General features: G+C 43.0%; 1 protein-coding gene across 1 annotated transcript in view; it reads left to right on the top strand.

Annotated features, from left to right (window-relative positions):
• Positions 1-23,153, top strand: part of SCFD2 (sec1 family domain containing 2) — a 199,710-nt gene extending 176,557 nt beyond the window's left edge. The window contains exons 6-9 of the mRNA XM_075752170.1: positions 8,346-8,491; positions 12,544-12,678; positions 17,273-17,392; positions 21,477-23,153. Of these exons, the coding sequence (XP_075608285.1) occupies positions 8,346-8,491; positions 12,544-12,678; positions 17,273-17,392; positions 21,477-21,569 (494 nt within the window). The 3' untranslated portion in view covers positions 21,570-23,153. The remainder of the gene's footprint in view (positions 1-8,345; positions 8,492-12,543; positions 12,679-17,272; positions 17,393-21,476) is intronic.
• The last annotated feature ends 1,273 nt before the right edge of the window (positions 23,154-24,426 follow it).

The following is a 24,426-nucleotide window of genomic DNA, read 5'->3' on the forward strand; positions in this document are numbered from 1 at the left end:
ACAGTGTCAGCAAAATGCCTTTTGAAAAAGGCAGCCCTGTAAGAGACTAAATGGAAATTTGAATTAAAAATCAGCAGAAGAATTGCCATGAACTGTCCACTTATGCTGGACGTTACTTTTGGTTACAATCACTTTGCATATTTTATTTTAAAATGAATGATTTGCCTGGCGTAACAGCAGAGTAGTAGGATTTCTCTCTTGTGGGGAGTTGGGATATTAAAATAAGGTTGAGGGTATTCTGGCAGGATTTCAGTGGGACTTCACACCTGAATGCTTTCTGTGATCAGGATTTCAGAAGTGAGCATGGTGCAACTCGAACAATATATTTTTCTTCTAAAATTCCAGTTAAGCTATAAACTCTAATGTCATAGATCAACTTCAGAGAGTTTATTGTTATACATTTTATGTGCTGTCATACTTGCACTGAGCATGGCATTTAGTCTCTGTTTAATTTCTCTTCCAGTTGGGCAGCGTGGCACAAGCTGAATAGTACGTAAAACGCATCAATGTTGGTGCGTCATTTGTCGGATTTTCATTCTTGAATTTCGAATATTACAAGAACTGGAAATCTATGATATTTCTGTTTATCCGACAGCTCCATTTCTTACTACCGTGTACTTTGTAAACTTGTTACAGTGTATTTCTACCTACTGTTAGCATCAAAACTGTCATAACAATGTAGATTAATACGAGATTGGCATTTAGCTTTTAGCTTTTGCATCCAATCCCTCCTGGAAAACAACCTTCTAGTGTTTTGGCTAACGATCCTTTTATAGTTTAATTTTAATTTTAGAAGGTAAGCTATGTCATTTTTTTAAGGGATACTATTTTGAGCATAGTTGTGAATTTAAAGCAAAAGGTACTTAAGGGATGTGCCATAATTCTGTCTATTTGAGTAAGGGGGAAAAATTAAAATGGCAATTATTATAATCTATCATTATTATCATCTGTCAATAAGTAAAGCCCATTGAATGCAGCCCAAGTGCATATTATCCTTGTCAGTTTTCAGATGGCTTTTCTCCTGTTGTATAGCATTCTGGGTGAAGAGGCCTTTTTGAACAGGTAATTACACATAACATTAAAATGTCATTATTTTTGTCTTCCTGTTAAAAATATTGTTTTGCTTCAGTAGCTGATAAGTAGATTACAACTATTAGTTTTAGTTGTGATCTTATGTTTCTATACGTTATTATAGAAAGCTGCCTTCACTAGTTTAAGGATACTGTGAATTCTGGTTTGGCTCAGACTTAAATTGGGAAAGAAAATGTCTCTTGGACATTTCTCCATTACCATCATTCTTAGATCCACGAGTTGAAATTGTTTCATGCATTTTTAAAAATTCTAGGTAAGAGAGACGGTTGTTTTCAGAAGGAAGCATTTTCCAATCATGTCTGCAAGCCTGACTTGGCAATATGAGGAACATACAATCAAGTTGGACTGTGAATGTGAAAAACCTCGATCATGTTCATTTCCATTGTCCAAGCTTAAAAAAAAAAAAAGATCGAAAAATCAAACAAAAATACTGAAAGACTTCTTTCACTTCATTGATGTTTTAAAAGTATGATTCCTTTTAATCAACATAAAGACGAAAAGCTTTATAAAAATAAGGACATTTACAGATCTTGCTATGTTTTCTCGAGGTTCTCCTCTGAGACTGAGTGGGTAAAGCATCTAGACTCCCGTGGGTAGAGCATCTAGTCTCCTGTGGACTTCTACATGAGCATCCTCCCTGCTCTTCTGCTTCATAGTGCAGAGATAAAACGGGCCTTCAGGGTGTTTATGAAGGGCTTTAGACACAGTTGCTTAGGAACACTTTTCTTTGCATACCGTTTTCCTCAGCCCAGGGAGTGTGAAGTGCTGCATTAACAGCACCGAAGCCAAAGCCTCAACAAGGGCTCGTCTGGCTCCAGGTGGTCTCTTGCACAACATGGCTTGTAGATGCTTGGAGAAAGAAAGGAAGAAACAGGGCTATTCGATCCTGAGTAGGTACGTTAGAAAAGGCAGTGGCGGGGTCCCATCCATATCCCACCATGCCAGTTGTTCTGGTGGAGAACAGCCGTAACGTTTCACACGTGCAAGGTCTCCTCCGTTCTGGTGCACGCTGGCCAGGGAGGCTTTGCCGCACAGGTAGTACTTGCTGCTTCACCCACTGCTAGCTGGACATGGACCTCGTCCCTCTTCCCCACGTATGGTTTGTCCTTCACTCCTCTTGGAGTACCTTACGGAGTAGGCAAGAGGCAGCAGATCCGAGGGTGAAACTTCATAGCATCACTGAAAGGTATTGTCCGATGCGTGAATAGCAAGAAAGTCTGTGATGGGAACAAAAATCTGTCCTTGCCAAAGTGCAGCCACCAGTCTGAAGACAAAAGGAGGGTTGCTGAGAATAACTTGCAGAAGACTAAGGAGATTTGATCGTATAGGTCCTAGGGTGGTATGTTCATAAAGCTCTGTATCGTTTAGTAAAACCTGGAGTTTTACTGAGTTCTTGCAAGACCATTATTGGGAGGCCTTATTAGACTTACAGAGTATTTACCATAGCTTTATTAACATGTGTGGTTTTTTAATTAATATATGGACTACTTGAGGGAGCAACGGAATGGTTCCCTAATGAATTTGTTACATTAATTTCCTTCAGAAAGCACATCTGAGCCTAACTCAAATTCCTCCTGCAATTAATTTCTGTAATTTATTCTAGTAAGTGCTGCAGTTTTTCCCTGTAATTGTTCACTGAATTGACAGGTTTAATTTCATGTAACATGAGAGCCTGCAGTACCAAGTTTGCAGTGCTTCATAAAAGTTGATATTACAGGTTGTGCCATTGGATTTTGGCAAGAAGAGGGCAATAAAATATTCCTGTAAAGTAGAAGTGTCCAAGTGACAGATATTGAGGCCAAAATTTTAAAAAAAAAAAAAAAAAAAAGGCTCTCCAAAGGTAGGTCTTAAATCCATATTTAATCATGTAGGTAAGTGGCCAGATTTTTACATGTGTAGCTTCGGAGCTTGAGATCCAGCAAAGTACTTAGCCACGCGGGTTGTGCATGCCTTGCACGCCCAAGACCAGTTTCCAGAAGAGGTTCCTACACTTGAGGCCAGCAACAAGCTTTCCAAGCACTCTGCTGGCTCTTGCCATCCCTCCCCAGTGAGCTCCAGAGCTCGCAGGATGTGTCCCTGTATCATAAGTACCAGATCTGTGCTGAACTGCCCGTGGAGACATACATGTGCGATCCCTGGATGCTCAGCACAGCTAAAGTTTGGACACTTATTTAAAAGCCAAAGTGGAGATTTAGGATTTTAAATTCTGTGTAACCATATGCATTCGTACCTACTTTTTCGTAAGAATCTTAATGCATGAATACATCAAAAGTATTATAAAACATATGGCTGTGGGTATGCATATACATGCTTTTAGATTTATCTGCTAGAAAAAGAAGGGCCCCTATTGCTATGCTATCATCTAAAGTATAAAAATAGAAGATTTTCATTAGTTTAATATCATAGTGCTGTATTTTGAGTTCTGACCCTGAAGGCACCCTATATCTCTGTTCTTTCTCTGTCTTTCACTGACAAGCAAATTAACTCTGCATATCTAGAAAATAGCTTTCATAATGCAATCCTGATGCTGGATTTTCTTTTCTTCGAAGTACCAATTTTCTGGTTTAGTCCATGCTTCAGTGTGTGCTTCTAAAACAGCTTGGCTACTCTGCCAGCTCCATTCCAGGGGTTGCAGGCTTTATATTGGTTTATTTCTGTAAATGGGCTACTGAGAGAGCCTAAGGCTCTCAAGCCTAAGTTAATACCAATAAAACAGAGTGGAGTGGTAAACTTTCAGCTTTCCTAAATTTTTAACTTTGTACGAATCATAGCCTTTCCATGATGTCTTGGAAGTATCAAAGACCTTCACAAAGTATTAATAATTATAACACTGCTTTAGAGAAAGAACAAGTTTGTTTATAATGCCTGGCCCACACACCAAAAGAGACAAAGCACAGTGAAACGTTTTCTGATACACAGGTCTGAAATTCTCATTTGTTGCATTCAGGGAGGGAATAATGAATCACATGCCACTATATAATTACAGATCTTGTGGGTTCACAATGTCTGTGAACTTTTCTTAAAGTACTTTCCTTTCTATTTCAGAAATCAGCAGAAAAACTGGTCCAGTTGGGTTCTTGGGTCCCCCCAGACTGTAGAGAAGAGCATCTCCATTCTCCTCTTTTCAAGCTTGTTGTGAAAATGTATTAGTTCTGTTACTAATGCTTATGCAGATGCATAGCAGAGAGATGTGCTCTCTCTGATGAAAAAGTTCAAAAGTATGTCAAAAATAAGGGCCGGCAGTCTCATCCAGTTAGGCACTTGATGCAGCTGCTGACGTCTGACTCCCCCCAAATTCAGCACAAGGGAATGGAAGCAGAACAGAAGCAATATCAGTGAGGTCAGGCACTGCTTACTGCAGAGCCGGGTTGTGTTCTTCTTGGGATATCACCAAGATCTTGGGTATGTGTTTTAAAGTCTTTAGTCCCACACTGGTTAATGGTGATTTTCTTTTTTCCACAATTGGGCTTCTTCAAGTCTGACAGGAAAGCTATATCCTCAAATTTCATTTAAATGCTTTTTCCCATATATAATAGGGCCTGAGATTCAAAGGAATTCATTCAGCATGCTCTCTAATGCCATCTAACTTCCCGTGAAAAAACAGTAACAGGAAGAGTTGTTTTAATTAGCACATGAGCTGTGCAGCACCTAATGTATTCCACCTCTTCATTGTTGTAAAAGGAGCAGATTTCTTGGTAGCATGGAGCAGCAGAGAAGAGGGATTGTGTTCTGCTCTCCATATGCGCACACAGCCCCATTCACGGGGAAAGTGTGAACGGGAGGTGATTTGTAGCCGCTTGCCATTTGTACAACACAAGCTTCTGTTGTTCTCCAGGCTGGAGGGAAACCTGGCTCCCCTCTGCAAACCTACTGCAGTGCAACAGGTACGCAGCAGCCTTTGGAGATTTTTGTTACTAATCTCAACAATAAGATTGTAAAGAAACCTTTTTTTTTTCATATATATTTAAAAAAAGAAGAACTGGATGTCAGTCTGGAAAAAGAGAGCCACAACTTCCCCAGACACATGATTTTTCTTGATCGGAAGTCCCAAGGAAGCCGCATTTTAGAGAAACCGTTGAAAGTACACCTCTTCTCCCTCCATCTGGTCAGCCTTCAACTAGCACCGGACTGGAGCTTCAACTCCCAGTGCCCCCCTGCTCCAAACTGGGTCCAGCACCGTGCTCCAGCATGGAGACTGGAAGCACACATTGAGCCAGTGCTCCTTGAGATATAAACTCCGGTCTGGGGGGAGGCACGGCTGAACATGGAGCGTGAGGAGCTGCTGGCACACTGCACGGCACGCAAGGGCTCTTGTTTTGGTTGGGGCGATGCTGATGAAGCGATATGGCCTGTTAAACAGATGGTGAGGGTGAATGATTTCGTGGCCTCCTCCAGCCCACGAGTGTGTCAGCACAAGCTGTAAAGCAAAGCCCGAGCTCCAGACAGCATTTCCCTGGCAATGAGGTTCGAGTGGTGAGTGATGAGAGGCTGCGCTTCGCCAAGAAATTGCTCAAGAGAAGATTGACTCGGTAAGAAAAAGCAAAAAGTGGGATGCACCGGGCCAGGCAAGGTGAGGAGCATCTTGGGGGCTTCCAGCCACGAAGCCAGACCATGTCCACTGGAAGCTGCCCTGCAGTTGCGGAAGTGGGCAGTGAGAAGCTGGTTTGCAACTTCTTGGTCAAAAGAATCTTGTTAAAATAAAAAGAGAGTGAGAGAGAAGTGATGCCAATGGGAGAAGAAAACAAATATTTCTTTTCATGCGAAAAATAACTGTAGGGCCAAAACAAAAGACTTTTGAATGGTCCAAGAAAATAAACAATTAAGAAAAAAAGAAGAGTGTCCAAAGCAAATCAAACTTGATGTGATTTTTACCTTGCCTGAACTTGTTCAACTCTTGGGACTTGTGTTTGCTAGTGAAAGGAAACATTGCAGAGGTGGCTTGGCTAAAAGCAGTGGCTTTTGCTGAGAAAGAATTGAAGAGAGGACAAATAAAATTTAACTACTTACATTAGCTAGGAGCTACTTCTCTCTCATGTGGCTAAAACAGAGAAAGCTTGTTTCTCAGAGAGAAGAAAATAATGAGATCTGGCTCTTCATTTTATTTTTCCTTTGCAAAATATTTTATAAATGTTTACTGTTAAATACGCACAGCCTCTGAGTTGGGAGCTACAGGGACTGCCTCATTTTCTCATTCCTATGTTTTCCCATGGGCAGGGTAAATGCACACTGACAATACAAGATCTCCTCTGACTATTTTGCCTGTGCTAGTGATAAGTATAAACCAGGATTTGTCACCGCAGATTCTATTTATCGACCTCATCTGCCCAGGAGGTGTTCAGTTTCACTTTTTTCAGCTGTTGGACACCATTCCCCTGCACATAAACCAGCACAAGATCACTCGCAGGAGCCATCTCTCTGATTTCAAGAGCACCAGTGGAGCGGGATAATGAACTGCAGAGTGGGGTTCGTGTTCAAGGCTTTCACTGACAAGACACAGGCTCCTCTGCCAAATGAAAAACTTCGGTCAGTCAGAGTATCAGAGCACGCAGATCTTGTACATGCATAACAACAAAAATATTTATCTAAGTTATTTTGCACTCCTTTAAAAAAATAAATTAATAACTTCCAGAGCCCTGTCCAAAAATATATGAGTGGCTGTCTTAGAATTACAACATGGGAGTCACCAAAACCCAGCTCGTGTCCGCTTTGTTGCTTTGTGGGATATAATGGCATCAGTCCTCAGCAGCTTGGTCCGATGTAGCCCTGTACAGTCATTTTTTCTGTTCTGCTGCACCAGCTGGGCATCTGACTTGGAGCATTTCAACAAATAATACTCAGACAAATGACAGCTCAGTGTCTAATTACTATATTGTAGGAATAGCTTCAGACCTCTATGAGTGTGTGTGTATGTGTATATATTATATATATCTATTCTGCTGTACAGAATGCAAAGATGTGAATGAGTGATCCAGATTAGCTAACCATTAGGACTTCTCTGTGAATTTTGAAAATTTATACTGCCTGTTCTGATGTTCCTTTGGTGCATGAGAACTCCATCTTCTGTCAGTTGTAGAGGAAAGTTTGTTCAGAAAAAATCCCCCCCAAAAAATCCAGACACCATCACGGCGGGTGCTGGGACCTGTGGGGAGGCCCCATCCTCTCTGCAGGATTCTACGCAGACATAGAGGTTTGCCGGTGCAGGACTGATTGCAGGATTGGGGGCTGGACACACAAACCGCTACAGCGGCATCCCCCTGAGAAGACACGGGAGATAAGCAGGAGTGAGTGTGTGTTTGTGTGTGCATGTGGCAAGAAGGGTTATTTTGTACTGGATCTTCCACCACAGCGACAAAGAGTCAAGCGAGAAGAGAGGTGGGCAGAGATGTCAAAAGGTGTAGAGCTGTGTTGACAGGGCAATACAAATACCAGGTGACCCAGTTATCTCTCACTTGGATAATTCTCATCAGCCGGTCAGCTGAGAATTTATTCTACACCTCTGTGCAACATAGGTCCTGTGGTGAGGGGTATGGAGACCAGGTTAAGAATTTCTCTTTGTTGAGGCACTGCCTGGCCACCCGGAGGGACCTTTTACGTGGTCCTTTAAATGGAGTTTGGCCTCGGTGGAAGATAACCATCATATCTTAGCAGAAGTGCTTTGGGAAAATACATTAAAAGTAGTAACTGTGCCACTTTGAGGGATAAGGACTTTTTTATGGCAATACAGCTCTTAGCAGTGCGTAGATATCATTTCCTCTGTATTTAGCACAGCCCATTTTCCTTGTTGCAAAGGTAGGAAATGCATTTGGAGTCAGCAGGCTGCCAGCCAGTGCCTGGGTACGATGCCTGAGGAGCAATTACCTGCTTCATGGCTGTTACGCCCCAAGGAGACCAGCAAACCAGCTGGCTCCGTTCCACATGGGGCTCTTCTTCAGGGCCTGCTAGCATGGGATCTTCTGTTTGCTGTGGAGACCAAAACATACCCTGCGCTGCTGAAGTTGCTGTATGATTTTACAAATGTGGTCAGAGAGGTGCTGTTCACTTTGCTTGCTGTCTAGGATTTATGCCTTCTTGCTTAGCTGCAGAGTCTTATGCCATGCTGAGAACACGCTGCCTAACAAGCCCTTGAGTTTCTAGAATATAACATGATGAAAATAATTTAAAATTGCCTCTCAGTTATCCTTTTCCTACTGCTTATTATCAAAACACTTGAAAGTTTTTCACTAGCTCAGTTCCACGTTTCTTTATTTCTTTAGGCTGTGACTCGTCACTGAACCTGACATCTCAGAAAGCGACAGATGCGGTGGACGATATCTTTCGGTCCCTCAGGGATATTGCAAGAGCTCGAATGCATATGAAACAGTTTAATTCCATACATAATCCAGGCAACAACACCCACCAGGCAAGTGGATCTTTCTTTTCCCTGCGTATGTTATTTCTCTAGCATGCTGTCAAAATTACAGCACTAATTTTGCTGACGTGCTAATCCTATATATGTTTTGCCCATGTGGAAGATATTTAAGTACAGATCTTATAATTGACCTAATCATCAAGAACTTCCTCAAGTTCTTCATCTAAACTCAGGCATATCCATATCAATGTAAACAAAGAACTGTCTGAGGAAGAAATTTGGGATTTGCTCTGCAGCACCATGACAGGCAGGGCTGGGTCGAGATGGTGCTGGACTGAGACCACTCATGGCATAGCAAAGCAGGATGCCTGCATCCATACAGCAACTATATTTCTGTGTATTTTCTCTCCCATCTCTGCAAGTGTGAGAGGCAGGCCCATTTGTAAATAGTTGAATAATGCAGCTTTTGTTTCTGTACTATGAACACATGAAATATGACATTACTATAGGTCATCAGGACTAATATACAGTGGTTTTTCTCTCTCTCTCTGTCTCCCCCGAAGTGTGGGGGTTTTTTCAGTTAAAAACAGAGTTTTACAATGGAAAGCACATACAGTGATTTAGAGAGAGACTGTAAAACTTTGATTACAGCCTTGAGCCAGAAAAAAATCCTTCCAAACTCACAGGTATGCTGTGGACCAGCAAAGGGATGTAGTTCAAATTAAGCAATGCTTTGTAACAACAGGAATCAGGAGTGTTGCAAAATGTTGCTGGAAATCTAAGGTGGAAAAAACCTGTTACTGAAGTCTCCTGGCACTTAGGACCAGTCTGGTGTCTGAAATGGGGAAAATTGTTAAACATTTAATACAGTTCAGTGGGGAGTCAGTCAGATGATAAGAAAATACCCTCTAAAAGTTTCCTGGAAGTGTAATTAGCATCAGTATGTTCTTTGGATGTAACCCAGGTTGTTTGCTTAGGGCTAAGTGTTGGAACGCAGCAGGGGATGTATTAACACCTTGCAGCCCCCTAATCTGGCCATGCGATGGATTTAATAGCTTGAATAGGACCGACCTTCTGCTGAGGGCAGTTCAGGAGGTTGAGAGTAGCAGAAATAAGCAGGCAATACGGTTTTTTCCATCATACATACAGCTCTCTACAAATGGACCTCTCTTTTGACTGGCAGCTGTCAATACATGGGTTGTGTGCAATCAGTTCAGCTCCTGTGGAGAAGTAATGCTCTTCCCATGGCCGTATGGATTCCTGCCCGGCTTAGTGCTATGGGAATGGGTTTAGCCTATAGGTGTTTTTCCGCTTTATCTGTTAGGAGCTGGGAAGCCTCCATTTCTTGTTGAGACTCAAAAAAAGATTTCTATCGATAAGTAAGTGGGAATTGGATAGCCTCTTAGAAGCACTTGTTGTAGCATTGAAGTTTATGTGTCTTACATAAAATGATGGATGTTTTCATCAGGTTATCAAACCAGTTCATGCAGGGGCCATGCAAGAGGAGAGTATTCATTTTCCTGATTTGTAACTGCTGTTCTTTTCCTTTCGTCTAGATCTCGAGTATATTCCGCCCTCCCTCCTTCCCTTCCTCCATCCCTTTCTCCCTCCTTCCATCCCTTCCTCTCCTTTTCTCGTTCTCTCTTTCTCTCTCTTTTTCTCTCTCCTTTTCTCCTTATAGTCATGTCTGAGGTATGTCCCATAGCTGTCAAGGTTTTTAACAACTGTTTTAAACACAATTTGTGCCCCATCAAAATTTAAAAACTTGATAGAAGTTTCATTATATGAGTTAGAAATCAATGCAGCTATTGGGGATTGTGTTAAAAAATAAAGTAAAACCTCCCTAAAAGTTTAATAGGTGAATTTCAAGTCATAAAAGATTTTGAAAATATTTGAAACTATCATAGCTAAAAAAAGGTAAGTGATCATAGTATCTGCCTTTTAGTATCTATGTAGCCGAACTGGATCATTTTGAAGGGCACTGAGTTTTGGTGCTGAAAATTCAGACGTGCAAAATCATAGCACATTTTTAACATCTTTTGAGTACATAGTTTTGTCTGAAGTCAGATAATATTTTTCCTTTAATTTCATGCAGTAAGCCTCTCTGCTTAACTGTGATTTGATCTCTACTCCAAAAATACTTCATTCCTAATGTCTTTCTGTTCCTCATCTATGAAGATATTAAACAGATTTTTATACATAGGACTTCAAGCCTGCATGTGTATTTTCAAACAGTTGTTTATTGCATGACTAGATTTGACACAAATCTTGGCATGTTCTCCTAAAAGATCCTGCAGTTCATGTCTGCTGTAATTTGCTTTGTTGGCTCAATTAAAAATTATGCACGTGTTGTGAGAAGAACTAGACGAGTTGTATAAATCTTTGTTGACAGGATTGTACTTAAAAACTGTAAGTTTTGTTTCTCAGTGTAAAGAGTTGGATGAAAACCATTTCTTTAATTACTCCAGAAAATTTTAGTTTCAAGCCAAGCAGCTTGCTTTTTATTTTCCATCCGTTTTTATGTTTGTCTTCAATGAGGTCTCTTGTAGATATCATCTTTACAAAATCAATGATGTTACATTCAATTCCTGTAAGAAATCTAAGGGATGATGTATACCTGAGCTGGTCTCAAAGGAAAACAAATGTGCTAATTTGAAAGCTGCTAATTTTCTAAGACCATTGTGCTTCCTGACATGATTGTGATTCCATTGCAATTTGGGCAAAGTTGAAAGCAGCAAAACAAAACTCCATGTGTAAACCAAGTACGGTCGACTTTTCATTAAAAAGCATCTTTCCACAAGTCTCTAAACTTTTTCTCTTAGAAACTTTTTCAGGATGGCAGAGTGGTTTAAACCTCAGTATGGCAATGTGGAAATTTCTAGGCTACTAATTCCTGTTCAGCACAGGATCCTGAAGAGGATGCAAGGTGGATCCATTGGAAGTGGATCTTCCAGAATACTGACCATTTGTACCTTTACATGTTCCACTTTTCCTGGACCCAAACTTCTCTGAAGCTCTGATATGCAGGATATCGGTGGGGTTGTTTGACTTATTTTCCTCAAGGTTTTCCACAGGAGGAAGTATTATGTAGAGTGCCCTGGCCATGGAAGCTGATGGACTAAAAGGGACTCCTTAGCTCTGCTCTCCCATGAGGGACAAACAGGCAGGTTGGCCTCTTCCCAGCCCTGCTGATATCCAGGCTTCAGTGCTGACATGACACCCGTGGGAAGGCAGGAGTGGTCAGTAAGCAAGCCTTCCTAAAAATCCCTATTTCATAGAATCATAGAATCGTAGAATGGTTTGGGTTGGAAGGGACCTCAAAGATCATCTAGTTCCAACCCCCCTGGTGTGGGCAGGGACACCCTCCACTAGACCACTTTGCCCAAAGCCTCATCCAACCTGGCCTTAAACACTTCCAGGGAGGGGGCATCCACAACCTCTTTGGGCAACCTGTTCCAGTACCTCACCACCCTCACAGTAAAGAATTTCTTTCTAACATCTAATCTAAATCGACCCTCCTTCAGCTTAAACCCATTCCCCCTTGTCCTGTCACTACACTCCCTGATAAACAGTCCCTCACCACCTTTCCTGTAGGCCCCTTCAGGTACTGGAAGGCCACAATTAGATCTCCCCAGAGCCTTCTCTTCTCCAGGCTGAACAGTCCCAACTCTCTCAGCCTGTCCTCATAGGAGAGGTGCTCCAGCCCTTCATTTAAGTGTTTGAAAATCATTACAAAGGGAATGAGATCTTCTGGGTACACGATGGGCAGCAGAGTGTCATCCCTATTGCTATCCCTTCCTGTACCACCTCCAAAAAGATTCCAGAGGAACTAGAAGCCACCTTTCTTCCTTGCCTCGCTTTACTCATATAATACACATGGGCCAGAATAAATGTGTGGCTGTCTTCCTGGCTTTCCAGTTTGATGCTGTTTGTGCCATTTGCGGTCAAGGTCACAAAGATGCTTCGATAATTTTTTAACTCTCTGAATGTTTTCCTTTCTAGGATAATTATTTTTGTTACCTTTAATGGAAATAAAATGTCTAGAAGAACATTACAGCAAATCTAAACAGCTTTACCCACAATGTGTTGTTCTTTTTGTGCAGGCTTCTTACAAACCGCTGCTGAAACAGGTGGTGGAAGAGATCTGTAATGCTGATCGACCTGATCCTGTTGATATTGAGCACATGTCATCAGGCCTCACCGATCTCCTTAAAACTGGATTCAGCATGTTCATGAAGGTAAACCAGGCTTCCCAAACTCATCTGTAATATTTTCCTGAGGTCTAGCATCATATGGCAGTAGTTGATTTTATGTATGTGAGTTGATATCGTTCAGCAGAACTTCAGGGGTGGTTAGGAGAGGTAAATCCTTGCAGGGGGGCTGGGAATAGCTTGAGGCACCACATAGCAGGTACAGTACACAGGTGGGTAGCATCTGCTGAACAAAACAAGAGGAATGGAGCAGACTGGACACCTAAATAAGGGTGATGCTGGACACCTAAACAAGGATATGTCTGGGAGGAGGCAATGTGGCTTTGCTAAAGGGAAGTCTTACCTCACAGAGCTTTTGGAGCTCTTCAGAGACACACAACAAGTCAATTGATAAGCAAGTGCAAATTCATATAACCTACCTGGATTTCCAAAAGGCATTCTGCAAGGCACCTCATCAAAGGATTTTAAGGACACCGAGCAGCCTTGAGATAGGAGAGAACTAAGTATGAACAGTGAGGTCTCACAGGGAAGGAAGGTTGTCAGAGGAGCTCCATATTCAGTGCCTTTTCTGTAACTTCATCAGGTTCAACTTCCAGTGGGGACGAAGGAAGCCTGTTAGTCAGAAATTGCCTTGTGGATGCTCTTAGCATGTTTTAAGACAGTCTTTCTACAAGAGCTTACTCTGCTTTACAAATTAGCCTATGCTAAGTGTTCATTAAATGTCTACACAGGTGAAGTGTGGAGTAGCTAGCGTGCTGTACATTCAGCTCTGTCTTCCTGCATATCCTGAGTTCTCCATTCAAGACTATTATGCATGAGTATGAAGTATATTACTGCAGTATGTACCTGTAAGCACCTGCATCTCTGCTAGTAAGAAAAATATCCTACTGTAAGGAATATATAACAGATGAGCAAGTGAACCTTGCATAGGATGAATATTTCATAGGCATCATCACATACCTCACAAATGTGTCCACGCTTGCTCATTTAGTTTGTAGCCTGGCTCGTTAGCAAGTGCTTGCTTATTACATGAATGAGTTTCTGACCAGCCTGTATTTCTTACACAAGAGGATCTTCTCCACCTTCAGCACTGTAATTATTTCATTAGCTTCCTTACATTTTTATTTCTTCCTCAATGCCTGAATATAAATGCCAACTCACATAAACATGCTTTGGTAAGTGATGGACTCAGACATGTTCATCCAGAACAGACTTTTAAAGATACGTCTCATCCACAAGTTGTTTCTTTGATGGATGTGTTTGTTTTGAAGCTTAGGGAGGGTGAAGGGAAAAGGCCTCCCTGCACAAGGATTCCTGTTTTGACTGCTGTTCTAGAGCACACATGGTTCGTGAGGATCTGAGCTTGGTATCATTGATACCAAGTGGTTTGCATGGCAGTCTAGTTTCTGGTGATCAATTTTTCAGTTGTTCATCTAAATGAATCGGTTCCTGGTTGGTCATAAATACCAGGTGTATTGGTGCTGGTGTCCTGGTTGGCAGAGATAGCCCTTGCAGGGCAGAAGTTGTTTCTGCTGACTTTCCTCAGAGGAAAAGGCTGTGTTTTATGAGCTGCCATGAGAACAAACCTGTCCTTCAACCCCTTCCTGCTTCAGTTTTAGAGTTTTATTGACCGCTATCACCCTACTTTCCCACCTCCTCCTCTCCCTTTCCTCCACGCAGACACATGTACCAGCAAAGAGCCCTCTAACCACCAGCATCCTGAGGAAATGCGGTCGCGGTGGGCTCAGAGCTGGAGAGAAGGGTGATGTCCAGCTGAGATGCTGTGCTAGCTCAGGGAACCATTCTTCTTTCTTCCTTCACGCATCTTCACTCCATGTAATGGTTTTGCTTTTTTGTTGACTAGTCTTTCTAATTGCCCAAGATAACCATCCCAGTTTTTTTAATGCATGGCATTGTGAACTGAAAGTGAATTTCACTTGAGGATTTTTGCAAAATTCAGATTTCACAGTAAACACAATTCGGAGGCCTCAGAAATGTCCCAAAACAACTAAACTTTAGAAGGATCCCAGAAGATACACGTTGCTTTTGTTGCAGTCCATTTCAGTTCTTCTGTACCACAGAAATGAGCTGTGTTTAGCTACATACAGCCAGTTCCTTCAAAAGACAGAGCCTTGGGTGGTTGTATTATCAAACAAAAAAATCTTGGCAGAAACTTGCATTCTTAACAGAGCCAAATATTTTGTACCAAAAGTATTGTCCTCCTTCAAAACACTTGTGCATAGCATAACAAAATTACAGATTCCAAGACCCTTTTCAGTGCAATTTTAATTTAATTTAGAGTTTGCATGCCTAATGGTATTTTTAATATGCATTTCTGGAATTTGTGGTTTGAACTTTAGTCTTCTGAAAAATAATAAGTTTTATATAGGCACCATGTGTTTGGATCTAGGTTTATTTTGACTGAAGGAAATGATTTGTCAAGACATTTTCTCTTTAGTATTGCCATGAAAGCTTGTGTTTTCTGGTTAATGCTCTTATACTGGGTGTCCTTTCAGTGTGTCCAATGTTATGCGTGCATGTTTATGATGAGTTTGTTGTCACCAGGAAAGATATTAGGAAATAGAGGCTTTATTCAATAGCAAGCTTCTGAAGTTCGAGCTCTTTGCGTACATCTTGGATCATTCAGAAGCTTCATGATACGGCGGAGTGGCGACAGGGTTAAGAAGAGCAAAGATCCATGAAAAGGAATAAAACAGTAATTCCTGTATTACCTTGAAATGCTGTAGCGGAGTGTTTCGTCAACTTTTATCTTCACCATCTTTGTGAGCAGCTATTTCTTTAACCTTGTGTCACTGCTTACAGCAATTATGTCATTAAATACTCTAACATTTTAGCAAGTAATAGCTCTATCTGACCTGCTTTGTCAAGAAATATTTAGGTCTTACTTAAACTCCTCATGATGTTTGTAATAGGAATGGACTTTTTTTCATTTGAGATTGGCACTATGTTATATGCAGATAGTAAGAAGTGAGCAGTGTGATGTGGGAAAGTGCATAAAGAAAGTCTGTGTAAACTCTGATATATCCATTTATTTGGTCTGTTGGCATGAGTGAAAAATTGCTCAATATTGCACCAGAACTGCAGGACACCCTGCTGAATTGTAGTATATGCTATCTGTGCCATCAGCTCAATGAAGATGGCTGGCAAAGTGGGGGCAGTTACGGGAATAAACACCCTGTACATAAACACTCAGCTCACTAATAGATCTGTCTAAGGCTTTTTGTGCTGGTTTCAAACTCCCAGGGAGTTGAAGAGCTCCCTGCCTGGGGAGCGCCACTGAACAGGGAGCCCTGTGTAGTCGAAGGGCAGCTAGCCTGGAGAGAGAGCACGCCATCCCCCCCCATGCTTGCTTCAAAGGGAAGAGTCTCTTCTGAAGGCTGCCAGTCAGAAAGCCTGATGGAGCTGCAGGGTGAAAAACTGCCCAAAGACTAAATATAGGGCAGCCACAATAAGGAAGAGAAGAGCTGTACCCTGAGGAGATAGAGCCACAGGGATCAAAGATAGCTGCAGTGGTGGTGAAAGCAAAGGAACTGCGCTCCGCCCAAGCACGGGTTGATGACCACATTCATTCTGTCGAGCGAACGGTGTCGAAAACCTACGCTTGTGGAAGGAGAGGGGGTGGAGAGTCTAAAAAGGAGCAAATCAAACTGTTCTCACTGTCACTTTTCAGAGCCAAACATTTGGAGTGTTTCATACTCAAAGGTGGTGTGACAAGAGCGATTGCACGGGCTCCATTGACATCACTCCCAAAGACCAGAGCAAGGCATTGTCAGAGGAGTGTGTTTTATCAAGAAAGAAAGAGTTCACTAGGAAACAGCAAAGTAATCAAATTTCTAGCAGTGGTTAAGAGGAAACTGATGTAAAGCATCACCTTCACGTTTAAAATTAAAATGCGGTTTTATAAAGTCTTAACTGAAGTGGAATGTCTGTGCCATTTTAATGATAATTGGGGAAAAATGAAACAAGTATTTTGCTTGAGCTAAAGTTTCTCTATATTAGTTACAACCCAGTTGTAGAAGTATTGAAAACTCTGAAGTGAAGCAAGCTAGAAACTGATTTTATACTGTAATGAACCTGATTTATTTTCATTGGATGAATTGTAAAGGATTATTCGCTGGACTGGTGAAAACACATTACTTAACGATTCTTTCCATGGCTGACCTCAGGCAGGGATTCTAGCATGTTTAGGCTGGACTCCTTGCTTCTGCTGGGTAGTAATTTACCCCTCGTTCCCTAAAGCCCCATGCATACGTCTGTCCAAACTGTGCATCCACCCAAGTACTTTCCTCCCACTCTGGGAAAGGGAGGAAAGAAATGAAGGAATGGAGGGAGAAGACCTCAGACCTCATGAGAAACTCCACTAGGTCTCAATGGAAGCCATGAAGACTCCATTTCCCTGGAAACAATTCATTAGTTTTAACTGGGCATCATCTCCATTGATTTCACTTTCAGCTGCTACGTAAACCAGCGTTCTATGAATATTTCTTTCTAAGCTTCCTTATTAGTCCTCCTCCAGCAGCTCAGGGAGCCGATCACTGCCAGTCCATAGGTTTGGAGCTGGACTGAGCAACTCCAGATAATGCTTTCCTTCATTTTACAGGTGAATCGCCCTCATCCTGGTGATCATCCTCTTCTGATTATATTTATGGTTGGTGGAGTGACAGTCTCCGAGGTCAAAATGGTGAAGGATCTGGTAGCAACACGCAAACCTGGTACCCAGGTAAAAACAGCTCTAAATGTACAGTTCACATCTGAACAAAGACTAAGAAAATTCATCAGACAATGTTGGCTATAGCACTGGTACCAAACCTACACGAAGACAGAGCCACATGGACAGGAATGGTGTTAGGACTTTGCTGTGAAACATCTGTAGGCAACAAGCATTCAGGCACCAAGGGTCTGGTTTTGGCATGTTAAGAGTCAGCAATAAAAGTTCAGACTCAGGCTGGGGACTTCAGAACAGACTGGCATTATTCTGATGAAGCTTTCATTGTGTCTCAAAAGGTTAATTTATTGGTATTCTTTATAAACAGAAATATTTGCAGTCCAGAAGGCTGCAGGCTCCCTGGCAGTGCATCTACAGGGCATAGTACTGGGATGCTCAGAAGGAACCTGCCAAGGGTCTGGGTACCACCTAGTGACATATCAATGGTGATCCTCCAGACAAGTCAATTGGCATTGCTGAGGAGCAAGATGAAACAGCCTGGATACAGCTGTACTGTTTCTGGGCCAGGCCAGGTATCTCTGATTGATAGATAACTGACTGCTAGATGCCTTAAGTAGCCTAAAGCAGGTGATGTGGAGAAAGCCCCAAGTCTCTGTGGCCCTTGGATGTGCTGTTGGATGGAGAATGGCTTCCACGGAGAAGCTTCAATAGCATCCGTGTGGCTGGTCTTTGCCTTGTCCACTCTCTGATAGCAGAACTTGATTATAGCAGCTGTCATCTGAATGGAGTGGGGAAGGAGAGGAGGAGGATGGACGTGCCCTGGTGTCATCTGAGATGTTAAAAATCGTTATTAACCGCGGATGAGCGATCAGGTACCTGCTGAGTAGTGCAGATATACAGGCCAATCTAAACCCTGCAGGGAGAGATGGAAGAAGTGCTGCGTAACCAGCTGCATCATAAACATAAGCCTAGTTTCCAGTGTGGCTTGTAAACATCTTGTAAACACATACAACTACGGAATGCAGTTTTGATTAGTGAGACATCGTTAGCAAAATGGAGCCAACCAAAGGCTGAGCAGCCCCTGGGTTTGACATGTGTTTTCCACGTTTTAGTTGTCTTTGCAAGGTGGTCTCACGCAGTACTTTGCAAGACGGAGTGCCATTGTTAGCGATGTTTTTCTGATCTGACAACAACAATTTCTCCCCAGTTAGCCTATTGCTAATTTCCTCAAAACAGCGAATAAAATTCTTTCCCATCTTGAAGGGGGATTGAGTTGTGACACACTGATGGACAAGTTAATCCGCACCCAAAATGTATTAATACACCCTGAAAGATAAGCAGAGGGTTAACATGTGAGTTGGTTGAGAACTATGCAGGGAGACTTTTGACTGGCTTTCTAGAGGGACTTGAGGCTTGACAGCGGTGACATGAGATCTGGTGTTGCTTTGCTTTGGCTTAACCCCGGCGGCAGGTCACCCTCTGAGGCAGATTCCTAAAGAATTTTAAGCTTTTACTGCATCTTGCCCTTTGTCCAAATGTGCTGTGTTAGAGGTGAAAGGACTTTGGGGGAGAGGCAGGAGGAGGAAGAGAAAGAAGAAAAGAAGCAGTTGTGCAAGTCTCTCATATAAAAAAAGTTTATGAGGTTGTGGATTTACCTGGATTTCTGCACTATAGCTGTGAATATGTGCCACCTGTTTGGGATTATTCTCTTTTCAAAAAGCCAGGCATTTGTCTAACTCGAGCCAGCATTTAACAGAGCTTTTTTGTGGTGTTCAGGCAATCAGGTTCAGGCATCAGGGTAACACTGGCCTCCCGAGTCCCTTCCAGTCAAACAAAGCACTGACATTTATACTAATTATTGGCTCTTGGAGAAATGGAGAGACGTGTGGGTGCAAAAATAAAGAATTGAGGAAAGTAACAGAAAAACTGACAGGACACACTGATTACTTCAGCAGATGTTTGGAGTTGAGGCAAATGACATTTAAATGTGGAGTAGGAGACGCATGTTTCCATCCACAGAACTGCTCTGCATCTGAACGTGAATGACAAATTTATTTCTCATGGAGGAGCACAAAGGAATACAGCGTTTCCTATGCATCATTTGGTTTTGGATGGTGAATAGCTCCTCTAACCTAGTGAGAAGTATCCTATTTTCAAAGGAAGAATTTTTTTTTTTCCCTGCTTTATCAGGAGAGTAAAAAAGGGGAAAGTGCATGAGTGGGTGTTTCACCCTCCCTCCTCCCAGTCTGTGTGGTTGTGGCTGAGGCACGCAGACAGATAAACCCCTCCAGATGCATCATCAGATGTTAGCTGCATCCTACCCTGCGCTCTGCTGAGGGGGAACTGCCCATTGCAGCGCGGTTGGTCAGGATGGGAACTCCGGGCTCCTCAGCTGCCATCAGGAGGGGTAGCCCTTCAGGTGAAACATCAAAGACAGGCGTGCTGTGCTGAACAAGGAGAAGGTCTGCAAAGGAGATGATACACTGTCCTGAAGAGACATGCCTGGAGAAGAGATGGGCATTACTTATCTGGTTAATTCCCCCCCTTCTCTGTAAAAATGAAGGAACAAGTATTCACATTTATCCTCCTCAATGAGCCCTCAGAGATATTGGGGGGAAAGGAGGCAAGTCCCACTGTATTTCACTGCATCCTTTCTCAGAAGTTAAAGTTGCAGATTTTTCTCTCTGGACTTGCTATTAGTTGCACAAATCCCCTCAGGGTTCAGTGGTGGGACTCCAAGAAGAAATTGCTTTTATCTGGCAGTGGCTATTGTTGATGTTTGGCTTATACACCCAAAAAACTTTGGTAACGTGTCCCCTCACGTTTTTCAGAATTACGCTGCGCGATAACAAGACGAGCACATACTGTGCTATAGTCTGATTCTCACGTAAGACAGTGTCAGCCTTTGGCATCTGCAAATTACAGGGATTTTTTCCTCCATAGGAAGGAGAAGAGATAATCAGTGTCAGTTTGCTGTGGATTGTGTGGGAGGACAAGGGAAGGGGAGAAGTGAGGGGGAGACTATCATCAGCACAGAAGGGATCTGTAGTAACTTAACTCCAGATGCCTTTCATTATTTGGAGTGAAAAGATGAAAGAAAGAAAGAAAGAAAGAAAGAAAGAAAGAAAGAAAGAAAGAAAGAACAAAAACCAAGAAGTTGAAATGCAGCACTACTGCACATTTAAGCCATGCGATGAAGAGCACAAGCGGTTTGATTGCTACTCCAGGAAACATACTCCGTTGTTGATGCTTGTGCTTCCTCTCCCCGGCTTTGCACTGAAGAAGCAAGTTCATGTTCAAGTGGGCTTCAAGTAAGCTAGTAAGATAAATCTGCCCCCACGTCCCTGCCTGCAGCCCTGACCCTACGGACACTACTGAACTTGGGCCTTTGTAAGAGCAGTGTCCGATGACTTCAACCCTGAGTTAGCTCCATGCAGCAAAAGCATGCACGCTCACTCCTTGCTGACAGCTTTGCCCTGCAGAGAAGCCTTCACGCTAGGTACCTGCATACTGGTTTTTCACTTAGAAAAACAGATACCTGTTCTAACAAGGTGTGTGTCATGGTTGTAGTGAGTGACGGTTTCATTCATCAGACTTGTCTTGGATTAAAAACTTGACCAAAAGTAAGCGATAGCATCCCGACAGTGCTCAAGGTTGAGCCTTGGTCCTGATGTGCAGAACAGGCTGTGCCTGGTCTAAAGAGACGTTTCTGAACAGGGGCTGTAACCTCCCGCAGCAGGCCAGCAGCACTTCTGCGGTGCTCGCCTTACCTTCCACCGCAAGGGACCGGCCGTCACTCAAAACTGAGCTATAGGAGAGGAAACCCCTGCTTCATCGGCTGGTGCCTCGCAGTAAACACAATGGCAGTCACAACAAATCACCGGGTAAGATGTGGGTAGAAATGAGTCAAAGCACACATTCATTAAGAATACAATGCTACCAGTCATTATGCTCCTTAAAGTGATTTAACTAGTTATTAGCGAGCAGACAGCTTCACTGGGCAAGTTGTATTGCCCTGTCAGTAAACACCAGAAACACACAGACTGTCTAGTGCTGGGTGAAGCAAACAGTTCATAGTCATGGCTCATTAGCGATGGTTCTCTTAATTTTGACTCATTTCTTGTCCCCCTTGTTTCAGGTAATGGTGCTCTCCTCCGCCCTCCTGACACCATGTAGTGCTATAGAGTTGTTGTTTGCCACAGACCGTCTCCAGTCTCACGCCGATATCTGACGGGGAGGATCTGTGGAGATGAGTGAGTGCCTCAGCTGGAAACATTACATCCCTGGTCTGTTAGTCTTCCCAGTAGCCTTCCAAAAAAATGACATGTCCCCTGCTGCAGTTATGGCTCCAGCTGAAACAGGGTGAAGCAGCTGGGTATCTGGCTGCAGGGGAACACGGGCAGCTCACGAGCAGCTCTTCAAAACAGCCCAGTTGTCCAGCAACAGCTCCCCCCTCAACAGGAACACCGTGCAGTGCTGAATCACCCCCAGAGGATGATCGCTCTTAATAATTCCCTAGAAAAGGAGCAACTGAGGACCAGGTGATGCTGAATTTGCACTCTTTTAACAGTACTTTTCTCTCTGATCCATCCTGATGGTTTTGCTGGGGTTGCTTCTGTTGGGAAATGCTACTGAGGGCGGGGAAAGTACCCAAATCCACCCTCTCTGTCATGTTACCTTGCAAACCACGTGTGCCTTATACAGCATTAACAGCCTCTGCTTTTATTTGTCCCTCACCCCAGAGAGGCCACGGAGCATGGTGCTGATTTAGCCGGCAGAGCAGCTCCCAGTCCAGTGATGCTCTCCCGGCGGGACTGACAGAGGCAGAGAAGCAGAGCGCCAGACTCAAGGGCTGGGTTAATGTGGTTGCTTCTCTCTCAGCTTCCCATTTCCTGCTCTAGTTTCTCCACCCACGGTCCCAGGAGAAAAGACTGTTTCTGATGGCACACTTCTCTGTAGGTTTACGCAGGAGGACATATGGGCTATGATGGTTTGATGATAACCCTGGAAGAATCCTCCCCTCACATGTATTTAAAAAAGAAAAAGAGGGGGGGGGAAGCATGATCCCATTTTCAAGAGGCCACAGTGACAGATTCTTTCTTGAGCTAGATTTCTAAACAGCATGATTAGCAAACAGCTTTTATTTTTAATTTATGATCATGAAAGAGCTGCTATCAAATTCAGTTATGTAATTTTTCCTTATAAAACTTTGATACAATCTGTGGAAAAAAAAAAGCAGCAGCCAATAGAGATTGTGATTGCGTATAGCACCAAGACTTCTGAATAGCAACGTAAAATGGTGGAGCTCCAGAGCTGCGTCCTCTTACTTCATCCAAGGGATGCTAAGACTACAGCTTACACTGAGAATGTGACATTATAAGTAACGTTCACTCTGTCATAGTTTGCTTTATTATGCCAAAGGAATAGACTAAATGGGAAGTAGATTTTTAACCTTTGCTCACTAGCTAGCGTAGATTCTCTTAAATGTTTATAATGGTCTTCAGAAAAGGGTGCATTTTGATTTAAATTAACTTTTGAGTGGCTAGAAGTAAACAATGAACCGATTATAAAGGCTGGACAGTGTTGCCTCTGTGGAAGACAGATCTATAAGAATGAATAATGGAACTTTGTGCTATAGAAAATGAGAAATAGTATGGGATTGCAATGTTAAAAACTCAAGAAATAGTTTGAACAGAGCAACTGGAAAGCAAATGGTCTCTTGGTTTCTCTTCTGTCCTTCTGTACTGTTTAATCTTAGAATATAGATGTTTTGTAAATTCTGTAATCAATAAAGCAATGCTCTTACAATGTCAAACCTCATCCCTCTTCTCCTTCCTTCCTAGTGCACAGGGCTACACATGCCAGGACTGTGTATTCCTGCAACCCATTTTTCTTTTACGTTATTTGATCGCCCCTAAGAACCTAGTCCTGCTGTCCTGGGAGGTGTCCTAGAGGGGTTCCACACTGCAGGTAGCAGAAAGGCTCTCCTGCATCCAGTGGCCATTGCTGGCCAGTGAGTTCAGGTACTCACGCCTCTGAGATGCTGTCACTTTCCTGAGATGATGGAGGCTGGCAGTTGTGGTCTTCTCTCCCTCACCTGTCTTTCATCAGATGCTCTCAGGCCTCTGCCTTGGCCATCTAAGGACATACTGTATATAGGATAGTGAGAAGCAGGGGGTGAGTCTAAGCAGACCCTGGTGCTCTTGCATTTCCTATGGGTCAGGTTGCTCCTCCGAGGCAGAGACTAGATTTGCAGACCCACACACACACTTTGGAGGAATCTTTCCAGCCAGTGGGGCCACAGCTGTGGTAGTGGATGCTGGGACTCAGCCACCATCTTGTACTCAAGTAGCTGGACAGATCAAAGAAGATGGTCACAAAAGCCTGCTCTTCTTCTAGACCCAGACTGGAGTGGAATCTTTCCAGTGGCCCTAGTGTAATAGTTACCTCCTTATTTGTAGGAAATAGCTGTAGTAGCTACACATAGCCTGTGCTCAGGGAAGAGGGCAGGGGGATGAGAGATTTGCTGCCAGTTGCACGTGAGCAGGAACAGCACAGAAGAGACTTTGCTTGGGCAGGTGCAGCGTCACAGCAAGGAGTGTCTAAGCCCTCTGCATGTGGCACTAAGCCATATTCAAAAGTGAGGAGGAGGAAGAAGAGAAAACACTTGGCAAATGGCTTTACTACTACATTAATAAGCTCAGCAGTATTTTGTAGTAAGTTGTTTTGTTTGCAAGTCCTAAGTCACTTGGCTAGTAGCTCATGGTCAAAAAGATCACCATCATCAGGACCGTGTCATGGTTTCCCTACACCCAATATTACAGCTGCAGACTGATGTGGTTTAGGCCCAGCCGGCAGCTGAGCACCATGTGCACCAGCAGGATGGGGAGGAGAACGGAAAAACAACGGCAAAGCCTCGAGGGCTGGGATAAGGGCAGGTTACTGGGACAGCAAGGGAGAAGGAAAACAATCAACAACAGTGCTGATAACAGATAGTAACAATGGGTGATAACAGAGAACGATTTACCAATTTACCGATCCGACGACTGACCGACCAGACACTCAGCCCTTCCCGGAGCCACGCCGAG

The sequence above is a fragment of the Balearica regulorum genome, chromosome 4 (genome assembly GCF_011004875.1).
Source record: "Balearica regulorum gibbericeps isolate bBalReg1 chromosome 4, bBalReg1.pri, whole genome shotgun sequence".
Classification (NCBI taxonomy): domain Eukaryota; kingdom Metazoa; phylum Chordata; class Aves; order Gruiformes; family Gruidae; genus Balearica; species Balearica regulorum.